The 18,772-nt window shown below is 43.8% G+C and overlaps 1 protein-coding gene across 1 annotated transcript in view; it reads left to right on the top strand.

The window, feature by feature from the left end:
• The first annotated feature begins 8,212 nt into the window (after positions 1-8,212).
• LOC122933076 (uncharacterized protein C3orf38 homolog) overlaps positions 8,213-18,772 on the top strand; it is a 34,998-nt gene continuing 24,438 nt past the window's right edge. The window contains exon 1 of the mRNA XM_044287829.1: positions 8,213-8,344. Within this exon, the coding sequence (XP_044143764.1) occupies positions 8,275-8,344 (70 nt within the window). The 5' untranslated portion in view covers positions 8,213-8,274. The remainder of the gene's footprint in view (positions 8,345-18,772) is intronic.

The raw sequence follows: 18,772 nt of genomic DNA, 5'->3' as shown, positions 1-18,772 counted from the left end.
GGGTTGCAGTTATTTCAGTTTAGACTCCATATTGGAGCTGGGAAGACATGAAAGATATAGCAGCCAGAGGAAAGTGTTCTTTGGCTTGAGCAAGAGCCACCAAAGGGAAGTAGTTTGTAGAGCCCCCAGACTCTATGCTTATTTACTTCACTGAGTGTCAGGAGGGGGATAACAGCCGAAGGCACCCCAATCCAAGGATACCAGAACTGACCGAAAGTCCAGCAACCAGACCCAAGCAGAGTTTAGCACAGCAGAGAGAAAGAAAGCAGAGTTATTAAGCAAGCCTGTTACCAAGTTTGCCTGCCAGTTTATGCCAAAGCCTGCTGGAACCAAGAGAAAGCCTGAATATTGTCTGAAATCAAGTTTATGCAAGTAAAGCTGCTGTTAAAGTTTACCAAGGTCTGGACCCAAGTTATTCTTCACCCCCTAACTCAACTATTTTCCTTTATTTGTTTTGGAGCCTAAGCCTGGGGTCCCGCTGTACCCAGGTAGGAGAACCATCTAGTGGCTACAATAATTATCTCTCCTGAGAAACAAGAGAAATAATTACTCCTCTGTCTTATCTCCGGGCGCAGGAGACTGCGGGCGTACCGAGGATCCCCCGCCTCCCCGATCGGCCAGTCCGAGCCTGGGTGTGAATGTTTTTACTGTCCTTGTGAGGGTTCACCAGTGAATTTTTCTTTTAAAGGTTTCTGTCAAAAGTTGAGACTATGCTAAACTACGGATAGTGCTAAGTAGAGACAGAGCAGAGCAGGACAAACATACCTTTTGTGGAGCTTTTATTATCAGGATTAGGCTGCATTCACACATCCGTGGAAAACGGTCTGCATTCACACATCCGTGGAAAACGGCACAGGAGCGCACAGCGTCATTGGTTGCTATTGTTCTGGTTCTGACAAAGCTGCCAGATTGATTTGATGTACTGCTCCAAATTAATTAAGATACGTGCACGGAGAGATCAGACAGACAACTCACTACATGGAGTTAATCAGTATCTCTGGTTTATTTCTGAAAACAACATGGGTTTCATGAGAGGAGGGAGTGGGAGGGGGGTGAAAGATAAAGTATATATTTTCTATTGGCTATGAACTCTCTACTTTTCTGTAACCTTGACGGCCAGAGGAAATTCCTTCTCCCTCCCCCCTGGGTGAAACCGTTACTTCTTTCTTTGTAGCTGCTTGCTTGAGCTGAACAGAAACCACAAAGAAACACATGATAAAAACACAAAGTAAGATTCTAGTTTATAGGTGTTGGCTGAATGCCTGGCCACCATCTTAGCTCAACAAGCAAGTATCCATTTTGTATCAATAGTCCATAACAGTCCCCCCTTGGAGACTTGATTGTAGACTTTCCCTTCGCCTAGCGAATCCCCTGGGCATACCATTCGTATCCTCTTCACCCGCAGTGGCGACAACCTACCCCTTATAGGTAGGCTCCCGGTTGCTCGGACTTGTGGTAATACCCTGGGATTCATCTCACCCTATCTCAGCCAGGCATCATTGTGAGGAGGGGGAGCTGTGTTGAACGATGTTTCCTTCTGTCCTTCTTCATCATAGAGGAGCATAATAGGTCGTTCATCAGTTTTCTTCATTCTTTTTGAAAAGCGAGTCACACAAATAAGAACGAGCTTAATCACTACATATATCACCAATATTATTAGGGCTACCTGCAATATTACCTGGACAATTCCCATGAGCCAACCCCCAATACCTTTGAACCAGTTATTGGGGTTAAGGGAAGAGAAGGTATCAGACCACCATGTATCTTTATCAGCTTTATGTGCATCCAGCCATTTATCTCTTAAATCCGCCATTTTCTCTATACCCACCTTAACTTGCAAATTACCCTGCGGGTCTATGTAATGGCAACAAGAGGGTCCCACAACCTGGCACATACCTCCATCTTTAGCTGTAACATAATCTAGAACTAATGTGTGTTGGTTGGTGACAATGATTAACTGGTTTTGCACAATGTTTGAGGTATTCATAAGTCTCATCTCTTCCCATATTTGGTCATCCAGGTAGTCTGTTGCTACTACCAGATGATCCCACATCTGCGCTATCATGGGATATATGAAGATGGAACTAACAATTTTGTTGGTAATGCTCATCTCTACTACATGTGGCTTGCCATTTGGTCTGGGTGTGTTATCTTTGGCCCTATGATACAAGGTGTGTTTAGGTACTGCATTTATGCCAATTTCAGAGTGTGGTACTATAAAGGTGGCAGGAGTAAGCCTGGCGATGGTGCACAGTCCTGTGACATTCTCGGATAACCATTTGTACACTTTGTGTCCACAAACTAAGTATATGTCGTCTGGAACTGCTACTGCTGTGCCATTGAATAATCGGGTAATTAGTTTGGCTAATTGTGTCCCTTTCGCCAACTCATATCCTTTTGACTGACTTTCGGTGTCGTTAGCTAATATACCTGTCAGGAGATCCTGTACAGTACGGTTGTTACAGGGCAGATCCTTTCCGTTCTCAGCATCCTACACCAATACACTGCACGTGGCTGTCTGTTTTTGAATCATTGCAACCTGAGTGTATGTGTGGACTAAATGTCATACCTTTGGTTTGTACTTGGAGACAATAACAGTGTGTCCAGCTAGGAAAACATGTGACATTAGCCCAGTGTCCCATTCATTACCCAGTGGCGTGAACACTGCAGATATGCCCACTGTCAAAGTCATGATCAGTATGTGAATCCTCATGGCTTATTGTTCCAGGGTCGTCGGGACAGCCTTTACTCTTTTACAATGTGAGGCGTGGATCCAGGTAAGCCTCCCTTCGAGTTTCACAGAGGTCGGGGTAGTCAGCAACACCTGGTAAGGCCCCTTGTATCGTGGTTCGAGGGTGTTTCTGACGTGTTTCTTGACCACCACCCACTCTCCAGGTTTGAGAGTGTGTATTCCTTCTAGGGAGTCAGGATCTGGAATGGAAGAGAAAACTTGTGCACATATGTTAGACAATTGTTTACTATGGGCAATCACATATTTAGCAACAGATTCATAATGCATTTGCAATTGCTGTGGGAAGTACTGTCCCATCCTAGGCCGTGTCCTAAACAAAATTTGGTGTGGAGGCCTAGGGGTGTGTCTAACTGAAAATAGTGCTATTGGCAGGCATTGTACCCAACTGAGCCCTGTCTCCCCAGTCATTTTCAGCATCTTGGACTTCAGTACCCCATTCAGTCGTTTGACTTTGTCGCCGCTTTGGGGTCTGTAGGGTGTGTGATAGGCTAAGTGTGACCCTACCATCTTCCAGACTTCTTGGGTTAATCTAGCAGTGAATGCTGGGCCCTGATCACTCTCAATGACCTCAGGTACTCCGAACCTACAGACAAGCTCCTGCATCAGTTTTTTTGCAGTAGTGGTTGCTGTCTGGTTTCGGACGGGGTAGGCTTCTGGCCACCCAGAGAACAAGTCTATCACTACTAGCACATATTGAAACCCTTGGCACATTGGCATCTGGATGTGGTCAATTTGAATCCGTTGGAACGGGTACTGGGCTTTGGGGAGACATTTGGTTGGTGTAGGCTCAGGTCTTCCCGGGTTGCACTGCGCACAGATGAGGCAAGACTGAGTATGCCTCACCAGGACAGGGGTTATCCCTGGGGCCATTGTCTATTAGTTCTTTCATGATGGTCTTAGATTGGTGGGTGGGCCCATGAGCTATTGAAGCTATCAGAGGATAGAGAGCTTTGGGCAGAGATGCTCTCCTTCCTTGGGTCCACAGTCCAGATTCTTTCTCTTCTTGGGCTGACTCTTTTAGCCAATCCAATTTTTCTTGTGGCGTGGCCTGTTTCTGTATTTGTTTCAGGAGGTCCCTATGTGATTTCTTCTTGTTCCAGGTCTTCCTGTGTTATCATAATCTGGTCTGACTGGACTCTTTCCTCTTTCACTGCTGCTTCCTTCGCAGCTTGGTCAGCTAGGGCCTTTCCTCTGGCTTCAGAGGTGTCAGCTCGAGTGTGCCTGTAGATCAATAAAATCTTCAGATTCTCCAGTATACTCCCCCCTTGGAAGAGGAAGGAGTGCAGCAGGATTGAGGATGCGGCACCTCTGAATGGTGACATTATCTGGCAGAAGCAAACTACACGGAAGCCGGAGGTGGCGCTGTGCAGTGAGGTGTTTAGGTTGAGTCTGCTGGAGGATGGCAGAAACTGTCATGGAGAGCCAGAATAGTGAGGGGATGACCTAGCACAACGTCAGATGTGACGTTTAGAAGAGAGCTGGCAGCATGGATAGCTCTGACACAGGAAGGGGCTTCTCTGGCTACTGGGTCCAGTCTCTTTGTATGGTAGGACTTTGGGGTCCTTCAGGGTCACAGTGACTGGTGGGACACTGAGGTATCCAATATCCTGGGGTCCTCTGGCCCAGAGAGTATTGGGGATGAGGTGCAAAATGGTTTGCAGCGAATCCCCTTGCTCATATAAATCAGTGCAGAATTTTATTGTCAGACATCCGGCAGCCGTGGGTGTCACATAATTTGAGTGAAAACCACAAAGACCAAGAAGCGAGACAGTTTCTTATCAGAAAGAGGAGCTTAAACTAACACAGCAGAAACTAACATTTCTGTGAAAAGAAAAAAGGTGGGGGTCAACTGATCCCCCGCAGCTGTCCTGCAGTGTGGTGAAATGATCTGCTTGGAATGATCTGCAAATTTAGCTTTTGTCCATTTCTGTAGTTGTTCTATAAAGAATTCTCCAGACTCATGATCCTGGGGGTCAAAGTTAGCACCTTTAAGTTCAGGGATGTGGATTTGATCCATTATCAGTGAGGAGTATTCACCTGTCTTGTTTTCCACTATACTTTGCAGGTCCGACCATGTGCACCCATAGGTTTGATGCACTTGGGACAGCTTCCTGAAAAAGGGCATGGGATGGGTCTCAGGGTCAGGCAGTAAATTCACTATGGTGAATAACTGTTGTGGGGTGAAAGACACATATTTTGGTGGTCCCTGTGGCCGGTTAAGTGCTAGGGCTTCTTTCAGTGTCTCAAGGTTTCCCTGCTCAATTTTCTGTAAGTTCTTTTGTAACTCTGTAATCTGACCCTGCAGTATTTGATCTTGTGAACGTCGTGATGGGCGCACGGTCATGGGTACAGTCCACTGTGGTGCCAGGGGTAAAGTTGGCGGATCCCCGTAGTCTGTCGGGGTACCCCGCGAAGGAGTCTGCATATTACCCGGTGCATTTTGTATGCCCATTGTGGATTCTGCAGCACCGTCTGCATCCCCCTGTTCTGCTTCATCAGGTTGCCCCCCTACCATTATAGGAGTAAGGGTGGCAGGTGAGTGGGGTAGCATGAATGTACCGTCCGGGTTTATCATCGGGTACAAGGTAGTAGGAAGGGGCAAGGGTGACATAGGAGTGACGGGGGGGGGTCCGGACCGAATGATATTAAAGGTCCGTTCATGGGCGTTGCCTGGGGACAAGATGGCGCTGTAGCTAACACGGGAAGTGATGGGACGTGCCGGGGAGTAGTTACCAAGGTGTGGTTTTGTGGGTGGGGAACCCCACAGGGAAGGCACGTATCACGGGAGGAGGGATTCTGTTGACCACATGTTTTGCAGGTCCACCCACCTGCTTTCTTCCCGGCGCCATTATAGGGTGGTGGCTAGTCATGTATCAATGCAACACCAGGCTTACAGAAATATCTCTGTCTTTTCTCATCAAAATTTAGTTCCCCCCCGGTCTGTTCAAATTCTTTACTACAGTCCAACCACACACGGACCATGTCTGTCAATTAATCATCTTCTAACTTCCCTCTCTTCTCGTTTAACAACACTTGCCAGGTAGCACTACATAGGATGCCTCCTTTACAGACACCTTTAACTCTTCTCCAACTTACTTAATCCTTTTATGAAACGTTTGCCTCTCCTGTCCGCCACGTACTGTTCAGGTGAACAGTAACCCTTCGGGACACTTTCCTCATTTCCCATTATCTCTCGTACCTACTGAAGCCGCCTAAAGACCTCTGCATAGAGTAATCACTGGACGTGAAGACCTTTGAGTTCCGGTCAGCACACTCTGGGCTACCGCGAACCGCTCTCCACCCATCTGTGATCGTCCCCTTTATGGAGATTTGAGTCAGACACCGGGCTGAACTCCGATACAGGAACACAGGAGAACTCCGTGTCTCAGTCAATGATACTTGTCAACAGGGTCTTCACAACTTATAGGCACAACACAGTACATCAAGACTTTAAGAAAACATATGGGGTTCTTACTTTCATGCCCTCGAGGACGTCCCAGACTGCTTCCGCACCCCTCCCTCAGACGAACACCAAGAGGCTACACCAGGGGACACTTTATAGGCAAGATGACTCAATTTTCCTACCTCATATCACGGGTTGCGATCCCGGTGTCCGTTAGTGCGCCTCTCCTCGTCTGGTCTCTGGGGGTACGGGAACAGAGGGTCCAATCCTCGAGCCCCACGTTGGGTGCCAAAATTGTTCTGGTTCTGACAAAGCTGCCAGATTGATTTGATGTACTGCTCCAAATTAATTAAGATACGTGCACGGAGAGATCAGACAGACAACTCACTACATGGAGTTAATCAGTATCTCTGGTTTATTTCTGAAAACAACATGGGTTTCATGAGAGGAGGGAGTGGGAGGGGGGTGAAAGATAAAGTATATATTTTCTATTGGCTATGAACTCTCTACTTTTCTGTAACCTTGACGGCCAGAGGAAATTCCTTCTCCCTCCCCCCTGGGTGAAACCGTTACTTCTTTCTTTGTAGCTGCTTGCTTGAGCTGAACAGAAACCACAAAGAAACACATGATAAAAACACAAAGTAAGATTCTAGTTTATAGGTGTTGGCTGAATGCCTGGCCACCATCTTAGCTCAACAAGCAAGTATCCATTTTGTATCAATAGTCCATAACACTATGACGCCGTGCGCTTCCTGCTGCCGCCGCTGTACAGTGATACACTGGTATAGATCATAACAGTGTACTAGTGTACTGCGACGGCAGCCGCAGGAAGCGCACGGCGTCATAGCAACAAATGACGTTGTGCGCTACTGCACTCCAGGCTGGTATCACACGGACCGTGTTCCACGGGAATGGTTCTCACCTGAGCGTTTTACAGCGCGTACGATCGCGCTGTAAAACGTCCGACGCCCCAAGAAGTACATGAGCTTCTTTGGGGCGTCTTGTCGCGCGTTCCCGTCCATAGACTTCAGCGGGAACGCGCGACAATGGGCGTTCGCTTGTCTCTGTATGCGTGATTGCAAACGCCCGTACAATCGCGCATACAGAGCGCTCCATCGCGAATGCTCAGGTCTGAACCCAGCGTAAGTGCCTTGTATTAACTTTCTCTACATGATAAATGCAAATTGCTGAAGTGAGACAACCCCTTTAACCCCTTTAAGTGTGCTACACTTAATAGGGTTAGGCATAAATGTCTTGGTGTGTGCATTGCATATGTCATGTGTGATTGGTGTGTGCTATATATGATCTATATATCAGAGGTGTTTGTGCAGCATGTGAGATATGCATCAGTGGCATGTGGCCCATGTATAAGTGTCTTGTGTCCCACATCTGTCCAAGGAGTGATTGATATGCGATGCATGTGTCTTGTTTCTGACTGACTTAAAGGGGTTCAGCAGTTTTTTTAAACTGATGATCTATCCTCTGGATAGATCATCAGCATCTGATCGGCGGGGGTCCGACACCCGGGACCCCCGCCGATCAGCTGTTTGAGAAGGCAGCTGCACAATATTTCTGTTATCACTGTAATTACTCATGAACACGACCGTTGGATGTTTTGCAGTCTGCAAATTGCAGATCCGCAAAACATGGATACCGGATGTGTGCATTCCACATTATGCGGAACAGAACAGCCGACCTCTAATAGAACAGTCCTATCCTTGTCTGTAATGCCGACAATAATAGGACATGTTCTATCACTTTGCAGAACGGACATGCGGACAAACAGACACAGAAACCTTTTTTATTTTTTTTTGCGGCCCCATTGAAGTGAATTGAACAGTACAGACATAGAAAAAAATAAGTTAGTGTGCAGGAGCCCTAAGGTGGGCCCACAGAATCGGTTACACTGGTGGGCCCTAAGTACCCCAGTCCTACACTGTTCACACCTAGTTGTCATAGACCCCCGGTCTGCAGTACTGCTTGAGAATGATGGAGTCTAATCACATAGCTTTGTGCATTGCGCCCCTCCCTTTTTTGTCTTTAAGTTTCGACTTCTCAGTAGGAAGTGCATTTCCCAGTTTCACAAATATTTAGAAAAAGACGAGCAGCTGCTGTCAGCATGAATAATTGTACTGATATGTGGCCATCTTTGAAACAAGAAGAGGAGGCAAAGTGCTCTAATCCTACAGGTATGTTATTAGTTTTATATCTCACTAGCAGAAGGACCGGCTTCGCACAGGTATATGTCATCTATTTCATTTATTGTTTCTGTGTGTGGTTAAAAGATCTCAACACTGCTCAGCTGTGTATCTAATCCTATCCTGTGTGATACTGTCTGCTCAGCTGTGTATCTAATCCTATACTGTGTAATACTGTCTGCTGAGCTGTGTATCTAATCCTATCCTGTGTGATACTGTCTGCTGAGCTGTGTATCTAATCCCATCCTGTGTGATACTGTCTGCTGAGCTGTGTATCTAATCCTATCCTGTGTGATACTGTCTGCTGAGCTGTGTATCTAATCCTATCCTGTGTGATACTGTCTGCTGAGCTGTGTATCTAATCCTATCCTGTGTGATACTGTCTGCTGAGCTGTGTATCTAATCCTATCCTGTGTGATACTGTCTGTTGAGCTGTGTATCTAATCCTATCCTGTGTGAAAATGTCTGCCGAGCTGTGTATCTAATCCTATCCTGTGTGATACTGTCTGCTGAGCTGTGTATATAATCCTATCCTGTGTGATACTGTCTGTTGAGCTGTGTATCTAATCCTATCCTGTGTGATAATGTCTGCTGAGCTGTGTATCTAATCCTATCCTGTGTGATACTGTCTGCTGAGCTGTGTATCTAATCCTATCCTGTGTGATACTGTCTGCTGAGCTGTGTATCTAATCCTATCCTGTGTGATACTGTCTGCTGAGCTGTGTATCTAATCCTATCCTGTGTAATACTGTCTGCTGAGCTGTGTATCTAATCCTATCCTGTGTGATACTATCTGCTGAGCTGTGTATCTAATCCCATCCTGTGTGATACTGTCTGCTGAGCTGTGTATCTAATCCTATCCTGTGTGATACTGTCTGCTGAGCTGTGTATCTAATCCTATCCTGTGTGATACTGTCTGTTGAGCTGTGTATCTAATCCTATCCTGTGTGATAATGTCTGCTGAGCTGTGTATCTAATCCTATCCTGTGTGATACTGTCTGCTGAGCTGTGTATCTAATCCTATCCTGTGTGATACTGTCTGCTGAGCTGTGTATCTAATCCTATCCTGTGTGATACTGTCTGCTGAGCTGTGTATCTAATCCTATCCTGTGTAATACTGTCTGCTGAGCTGTGTATCTAATCCTATCCTGTGTGTTACTGTCTGCTGAGCTGTGTATATAATATCCTATCCTGGTTGATACTGTCTGCTGAGCTGTGTATCTAATATCCTATCCTGTGTGATACTGTCTGCTGAGCTGTGTATCTAATCCTATGCTGTGTGATACTGTCTGCTGAGCTGTGTATCTAATCCTATCCTGTTTAATACTGTCTGCTGAGCTGTGTATCTAATATCCTATCCTGTGTGTTACTGTCTGCTGAGCTGTGTATCTAATCCTATCCTGTGTGATACTCTCTGCTGAGCTGTGTATATAATATCCTATCCTGTGTGATACTGTCTGCTGAGCTGTGTATCTAATCCTATCCTGTGTGATACTGTCTGCTGAGCTGTGTATCTAATCCTATCCTGTGTGTTACTGTCTGCTGAGCTGTGTATCTAATCCTACCCTGTGTGATACTCTCTGCTGAGCTGTGTATCTAATATCCTATCCTGTATGATACTGTCTGCTGAGCTGTGTATATAATATCCTATCCTGTGTGATACTGCCTGCTGAGCTGTGTATCTACACTGTGTGCAGAATTATTAGGCAAATGAGTATTTTGACCACATCATCCTCTTTATGCATGTTGTCTTACTCCAAGCTGTATAGGCTCGAAAGCCTACTACCAATTAAGCATATTAGGTGATGAGCATCTCTGTAATGAGAAGGGGTGTGGTCTAATGACATCAACACCCTATATCAGGTGTGCATAATTATTAGGCAACTTCCTTTCCTTTGGCAAAATGGGTCAAAAGAAGGACTTGACAGGCTCAGAAAAGTCAAAAATAGTGAGATATCTTGCAGAGGGATGCAGCACTCTTAAAATTGCGAAGCTTCTGAAGCGTGATCATCGAACAATCAAGCGTTTCATTCAAAATAGTCAACAGGGTCGCAAGAAGCGTGTGGAAAAACCAAGGTGCAAAATAACTGCCCATGAACTGAGAAAAGTCAAGCGTGCAGCTGCCAAGATGCAACTTGCCACCAGTTTGGCCATATTTCAGAGCTGCAACATCACTGGAGTGCCCAAAAGCACAAGGTGTGCAGTACTCAGAGACATGGCCAAGGTAAGAAAGGCTGAAAGACGACCACCACTGAACAAGACACACAAGCTGAAACGTCAAGACTGGGCCAAAAAATATCTCAAGACTGATTTTTCTAAGGTTTTATGGACTGATGAAATGAGAGTGAGTCTTGATGGGCCAGATTGCTAGATTGGTAAAGGGCAGAGAGCTCCAGTCCGACTCAGACGCCAGCAAGGTGGAGGTGGAGTACTGGTTTGGGCTGGTATCATCAAAGATGAGCTTGTGGGGCCTTTTTGGGTTGAGGATGGAGTCAAGCTCAACTCCCAGTCCTACTGCCAGTTTCTGGAAGACACCTTCTTCAAGCAGTGGTACAGGAAGAAGTCTGCAAGGTAAGAAAAACATGATTTTCATGCAGGACAATGCTCCATCACACGCGTCCAAGTACTCCACAACGTGGCTGGCAAGAAAGGGTATAAAAGAAGAAAATCTAATGACATGGCCTCCTTGTTCACCTGATCTGAACCCCATTGAGAACCTGTGGTCCATCATCAAATGTGAGATTTACAAGGAGGGAAAACAGTACACCTCTCTGAACAGTGTCTGGGAGGCTGTGGTTGCTGCTGCACGCAATGTTGATGGTGAACAGATCAAAACACTGACAGAATCCATGGATGGCAGGCTTTTGAGTGTCCTTGCAAAGAAAGGTGGCTATATTGGTCACTGATTTGTTTTTGTTTTGTTTTTGAATGTCAGAAATGTATATTTGTGAATGTTGAGATGTTATATTGGTTTCACTGGTAAAAATAAATAATTGAAATGGGTATATATTTGTTTTTTGTTAAGTTGCCTAATAATTATGCACAGTAATAGTCACCTGCACACACAGATATCTCCCTAAAATAGCTAAAACTAAAAACTACTTCCAAAAATATTCAGCTTTGATATTAATGAGTTTTTTGGGTTCATTGAGAACATGGTTGTTGTTCAATAATAAAATTAATCCTCAAAAATACAACTTGCCTAATAATTCTGCACTCCCTGTAATCCCATCCTGTGTGATACTGTCTGCTGAGCTGTGTATCTAATCCTATCCTGTGTGATACTGTCTGCTGAGCTGTGTATCTAATATCCTATCCTGTTTGATACTGTCTGCTGAGCTGTGTATCTAATCCCATCCTGTGTGATACTGTCTGCTGAGCTGTGTATCTAATCCTATCCTGTGTGATACTGTCTGCTGAGCTGTGTATCTAATCCTATCCTGTGTGATACTGTCTGCTGAGCTGTGTTTATAATATCCTATCCTGTATGATACTCTCTGCTGAGCTGTGTATCTAATATCCTATCCTGTATGATACTGTCTGCTGAGCTGTGTATCTAATATCCTATCCTGTGTGATACTGCCTGCTGAGCTGTGTATCTAATATCCTATCCTGTGTGATACTGCCTGCTGAGCTGTGTATCTAATCCTATCCTGTGTGATACTGTCTGCTGAGCTGTGTATCTAATCCTATCCTGTGTGTTACTGTCTGCTGAGCTGTGTATATAATATCCTATCCTGTGTGATACTGTCTGCTGAGCTGTGTATCTAATCCTATCCTGTGTGATACTGTCTGCTGAGCTGTGTATATAATATCCTATCCTGTGTGATACTGCCTGCTGAGCTGTGTATCTAATCCTATCCTGTGTGATACTGTCTGCTGAGCTGTGTATATAATATCCTATCCTGTGTGATACTGCCTGCTGAGCTGTGTATATAATATCCTATCCTGTGTGATACTGCCTGCTGAGCTGTGTATATAATCCTATCCTGTGTGATACTGTCTGCTGAGCTGTGTATATAATATCCTATCCTGTGTGATACTGTCTGCTGAGCTGTGTATCTAATCCTATCCTGTGTGATACTGCCTGCTGAGCTGTGTATCTAATCCTATTCTGTGTGATACTGTCTGCTGAGCTGTGTATCTAATCCTATCCTGTGTGATACTGTCTGCTGAGCTGTGTATCTAATCCTATCCTGTGTGATACTGTCTGCTGAGCTGTGTATCTAATCCCATCCTGTGTGATACTGCCTGCTGAGCTGTGTATCTAATCCTATTCTGTGTGATACTGTCTGCTGAGCTGTGTATCTAATCCTATCCTGTGTGATACTGTCTGCTGAGCTGTGTATCTAATCCCATCCTGTGTGATACTGCCTGCTGAGCTGTGTATCTAATCCTATTCTGTGTGATACTGTCTGCTGAGCTGTGTATCTAATCCTATCCTGTGTGATACTGTCTGCTGAGCTGTGTATCTAATCCCATCCTGTGTGATACTGTCTGCTGAGCTGTGTATCTAATCCTATCCTGTGTGATACTGTCTGCTGAGCTGTGTATCTAATCCTATCCTGTGTGATACTGTCTGCTGAGCTGTGTATCTAATATCCTATCCTGTGTGATACTGCCTGCTGAGCTGTGTATCTAATCCTATCCTGTGTGATACTGTCTGCTGAGCTGTGTATCTAATCCTATCCTGTGTGTTACTGTCTGCTGAGCTGTGTATATAATATCCTATCCTGTGTGATACTGCCTGCTGAGCTGTGTATATAATATCCTATCCTGTGTGATACTGCCTGCTGAGCTGTGTATCTAATCCTATCCTGTGTGATACTGTCTGCTGAGCTGTTTTTTCTAATCCTATCCTGTGTGATACTGTCTGCTGAGCTGTGTATCTAATCCTATCCTGTGTGATACTGTCTGCTGAGCTGTGTATATAATATCCTATCCTGTGTGATACTGCCTGCTGAGCTGTGTATCTAATCCTATCCTGTGTGATACTGTCTGCTGAGCTGTGTATATAATATCCTATCCTGTGTGATACTGCCCGCTGAGCTGTGTATATAATATCCTATCCTGTGTGATACTGCCTGCTGAGCTGTGTATCTAATATCCTATCCTGTGTGATACTGCCTGCTGAGCTGTGTATCTAATCCTATCCTGTGTGATACTGTCTGCTGAGCTGTTTATCTAATCCTATCCTGTGTGATACTGCCTGCTGAGCTGTGTATATAATATCCTATCCTGTGTGATACTGTCTGCTGAGCTGTGTATCTAATCCTATCCTGTGTGATACTGCCTGGTGAGCTGTGTATCTAATCCTATCCTGTGTGATACTGCCTGCTGAGCTGTGTATCTTATCCTATCCTGTGTGATACTGCCTGCTGAGCTGTGTATATAATATCCTATCCTGTGTGATACTGTCTGCTGAGCTGGGTAATCCTGACACGTCATATGACTGAATATTTAACCCCTTAGTGCTATTTAACGAGTATATCCATCATGGAGCAGTGTTACTTTGCACTCCATGACGAGTATACACGTCATGGCTAGAAACTGTCACCATGTTTTACTACATGTTGGCAGAGCTGTGATGATAGCTGTCACGGACAGCCGATTATCACAGCTAGCCGACCTGGGACCTGTGAGCGCACACCCAGGTCGGCGATTGTTGTGATTGGTCCATGATGTCGGGTATTTATTTTACATAAGATATGGAATCATAAAAATATGATTTTTATGAAAAATAAAAAAAATAAAAAAATGAAAATTTAATTGGCGGACATGTAAACGCCAGTTCTTTTATTGATGAGATCTAAAGTTAATTTGTGCAGCTAATGAAACAGGGTGCAATTAATTATACAAAATATAATTTATTATAAATACAAGCAGAAAACATGGCATACAAATGAATACAAAGATAATATCAAAATTGACCATAAGATGGTGTTCCACCGTTTACAGGCTGACTTAAGTACAATACAATACTACTTTTTCCTTTTATCAAATTATTACCGATTAATATACTGGTAATCAAAATATTATAATGTAACAACAACAACAAAAAAAACAATAGAAATGAATCTGTGGAAAATCCCTTATGCTCAATCAGAGAATATGGCAGTAAGAGACACCTTTATAAATACGCCCGTTGACCTAACTACGGATAATAAAATCCGATCAGAGATTTCACTCTGATAGCAATATTACAGAAATTCTAATGATGTGCACGTTCATTAAAATTTCCCATAAAATTATTGTTTTAACACTATAGACCCACTAATAATGGGGTCTCAACTATATGCCAATTGGAGCGATTTATAATTACTGCAAGTAAAATATATTATACATTACCCCTTGCTTTGGGATAAAGAGCTTTTAGAAGGGACCCAGCTTTCCAAGATTCAGATCTATCCCGTCCTGTGGTATGTTCCTGGTGTGTGAAGTGATGCTGATGTATCAATTCCCAAGTGTTCTCCCTGAAGAAGTTCCAAGTGATGTTTGGCTCCAGTCCTCTTTGCCTCAAGTGATTTTTCAAGTGATCTTAGTTTTCTCTCTGCATCTCCAAAAACTGCCTTAGATATCCTCATCCTTATCTATGCCCATCCCCTCTTGGATTAGGGATTTCCAATTAGATAAGGTGGGTGTTACGTATGGTAATCATGGAGATGATGTCATTTAATTGGCATTCCTTTTGCCCATCTACCACTTGATGGCACTGTTGTATCATATAGCAACTTTTAGAATTAACATATATATCTGGCTTTATTATACCTCTTAACCTTTGGTCTCTCCCAACTTAAATCAATTAGGAGGTACTCTTTCTGACACTTTAGGATCACTTTCCCAGACACCATGGATCCATTTTGACAGTTAACAGACCATCTTATTTATGGTCAGATAAGAGAACCATAAACTTCTAGCTTTTGCCCTGGTTTGTATACACCTAATTGTCACAGCTATTTGAATAATGATGTTTGAAATACCCTCAGCTCCTCTGAATAGACCCTTCTTAAGAGAAGAAAACAACAACTTGCTATATCCCCTCAATGAGATACAATATAAAAAGATACATTAATAATGTCTGGTTATAATACTTAATATTGCTTATTATATATGAATCATTAACAAGTTTAAACGCTAAATAAATGCACACAGGAATATATATATATATATACGTGAAAAGATACCCATTTCACACCAGATGTGTTTTATGGATGTCTCTTATCAGATCTGGCTTAGCTATATAACACCCATTGTTCCTCAGACTGATATGTTTAGAGAAACCAGTGTTTTTAAGCAATAACCTCTCTTGACCCCGGTAGTTGAGACAGTTTATGTGAGACCCATTACATTCTCTTAAGATACCACATCTGTTGGCAATAACTTTTAAAACAATATACATTGTATGCCAGTGACCATCATGATCTTCTCTGGCTTATTCCAACAGAAAGTTTGGCCTCTTAAAGGGAATGTGAATCTCCATTTTGGTTCTAATATTGTCAGACCTTAATGTGCAGATATAAATATGCCCGACAAATCCCCCTTCATTCCAAAATATTCCATAAAAATGTGAATGCATTTGGAATGTAATAAAGGGCTTTCCATATATTTTCTTCGATGCGTAGACTTGGCTTATAGTGTTCCAACCAGAGCTTGGTTAAAGTTCTTCTGGAGAACCTTATCTAACGCATGACTTGGATGGGACACAAATTCCAACATCCTATAGATCCTGCAAAACAGGATATAAGTTCGATAAAGGTTTGTTTTGATCTCCATCTCCACATGAATGTTTAATAGGTTCCTTTTCAATGAACCAACTTCAAGTTCCAATGTCTTGATAGAGATGGAATCGGTAACTGTCACACCGGTAGTAATAACAGTGCCCACTATGCCAAAGATTATGGCGGCTACGATTGCAAAAATATGAATCGCTTTGGTCTGTAGAAAACTCTTCTTTGGTCAAGGTCTTCCTTGCTTGTTCCAGGATCTGCGTAATCCGTTCTTGGAAATATCCGATGTGCATCTGGTACCAGGATTGGAGCTCCGTCGACAGGATCTCAGACATGTTGAGTTGTTTTTCGACGAAGATGCGAGGATCCAGGCTGCTGTAGATCTTCTGGGATAATATCCTCTTGTTCGTCAATATGAACCCCGCGGTGTCTTGTAGCATGATTCCGGACGAAGGACCTGGCACAGCAATCGGCTCAGCGTGGAACTTCTTCCCCAAGATCAGGACGACGTAGATAATGGCAATCATCTTTGATGACATCTTACGCCCCTAAAATATTGTATGACACATATGAGTACATACACTTTTCAACTTTATCCTGCAAGAAAAGAGTTACTAATACCATATACCTCTGATTGGCATAAGTTCTTTTCTTGGACAAAGTAAGTTCTGGTTTCAGAGGTGAGTTAGGAGACATTTTGTTACAGAGGAAACATACATCAGGATGGGTTAGTATGAGTTAAAGATGTACGATAACAGATAACACTTTTTAGTTCATACGATACCAATCCTTATTTCCGTCTTTAGCTGGAACCATAAAGTCTCTTCACCTCTTTTCATCCAACTCCTTCAATCTCTCGAAGTCGCGCACTAGGGTGACAAACACGTAGCTGATTAATGTGCACCCATTTTTCAATAAACTCATCCCCCTTAGGGATTTTGATCTTGTAGACCACTGGAGATAATTTGTCAGTGATGACATAGGGACCTTTCCAGGAAGGCAGGAATTTTCTCTCCTTCACTTGATCCCGAGTGAAGTTATAGAGATATACCCGATCGGAAATTTGATACTCCTTCTGTGTAGTCTTCAGATCGTAGTATGTCTTAGCACTCATTGCGGCTTTCTCTATATTCTTCTGTGCGAACGCAAAAGCATGCTGAAGGTGCTTGCGTAAATTTTCCACATACTGATGCGATGTTGTAGCATTGATCAAGTTATGGTCCGTTGTTCTGTAAAGTAAATGCTGGGGTAACACCATCTTCCTTCCCGTGATCATCTCAAAGGGAGAAAGCTTAGTTGCTGCGCTTGGGGTGGCTCTGATGGCCATAAGCACCAAAGGCAACTTGACATCCCAGTCCTTACCAGATTCATTGACAAACTTTTTCAGGATGTTTACAATGGACTGGTTGTAACGTTCTACTCCACCACTAGAGGCTGGTCGATAAGCTATATGTAGCTTCCTCTTTACCCCCAGGATTTCCCACATCTTTGTCATCACCTCACTGGTGAAGTGACTTCCACGATCGGATTCAATGCGCTGGGGAAGACCAAATCTAGAAAATACGTGGCTAATAAGCAGAGATGCACATACGCTTGAACTGCATGTTTTGCACGGCAAACATTCCACCCATTTGGTGAACAGACAAGTTACGGTTAACATATACTTGTTTCCTTTTGATGAGGTTGTTACTGGTCCAATGAAGTCAATTTGGATGTCTGACCATGGCATGGACATCCCCCTTTTCATCAGCGGTGCCCGATGAGTGGGTCCTTGTGGCTGGAATTGAGGGCAGATTAGACATCCATGACAATATGTTCGCACATCTTGTAACATATGTGGCCAGTAAGCGTAGTCCCGTAGTAACTCGTATGTTATTTTCTCACCTCGATGACCAGCGGTTGGGGCATCATGTGCATGTTGCAACATCAGACCTCGGTATGCTGCAGGTACTACCCATTGTGTGATACCGTTCTTCGAGGTCCTTATCAGTAATCCATCCTGTAATGAGAATTGGGACTTACCTTTCATCAAAATTCGTAACTCCTCGTTATCCATACGGTCTTCCGTGGTTATGGGACAGTTGTGTGGATCCTCAACGTGCTTATAAAAGAGACCAATAATCGGATCCCCCTTTTGGCTCGCAATGAGATCCTCACTAGGGGAATCTTGGCTCCACTGTGCCGCATTAGCTTCAGCTCCCTTTTGGGCCCGACTCCTTGTCATAGCATCTACTTGGACAGTTCCCATGAGGTCGTCAACATCAAAGACTTCTCCGTCAATGGCTGCCTGCTTGGCAAGGGAATCTGCTAGGTCATTCCCCTCTTTATCCATGCCTGGGTACTTTGAATGACCTCTTACCTTCTTCCAATAAACGATAAGACTGTGGACGGTAACCATCTCATCAATTTTACAAAACATCTTACCATGCTTTACTGGCTTGTTATTGCTTCTCATCATGTCGGATCTTTTCCATCCGGGAAAGTACTTCACAAAGCTGTTACGAACATAATCAGAATCTGTGATGATTACAAACTCCTTAATATCATATTCAATAGCCATTTGTACGGCTTTGTACACAGCAGTAAGTTCTGCAACCTGGCTGCTTTTAGAACCAATTTTGTATCCAACAGATACATCTAGGAATGTATTATTCCATACGACTCCAATACCTGCAACCAATGTACGTTCAGA

This window comes from Bufo gargarizans, chromosome 3, assembly GCF_014858855.1.
Source record: "Bufo gargarizans isolate SCDJY-AF-19 chromosome 3, ASM1485885v1, whole genome shotgun sequence".
NCBI lineage: Eukaryota > Metazoa > Chordata > Amphibia > Anura > Bufonidae > Bufo > Bufo gargarizans.
This window is presented reverse-complemented; position numbering and strand designations above follow the sequence as displayed.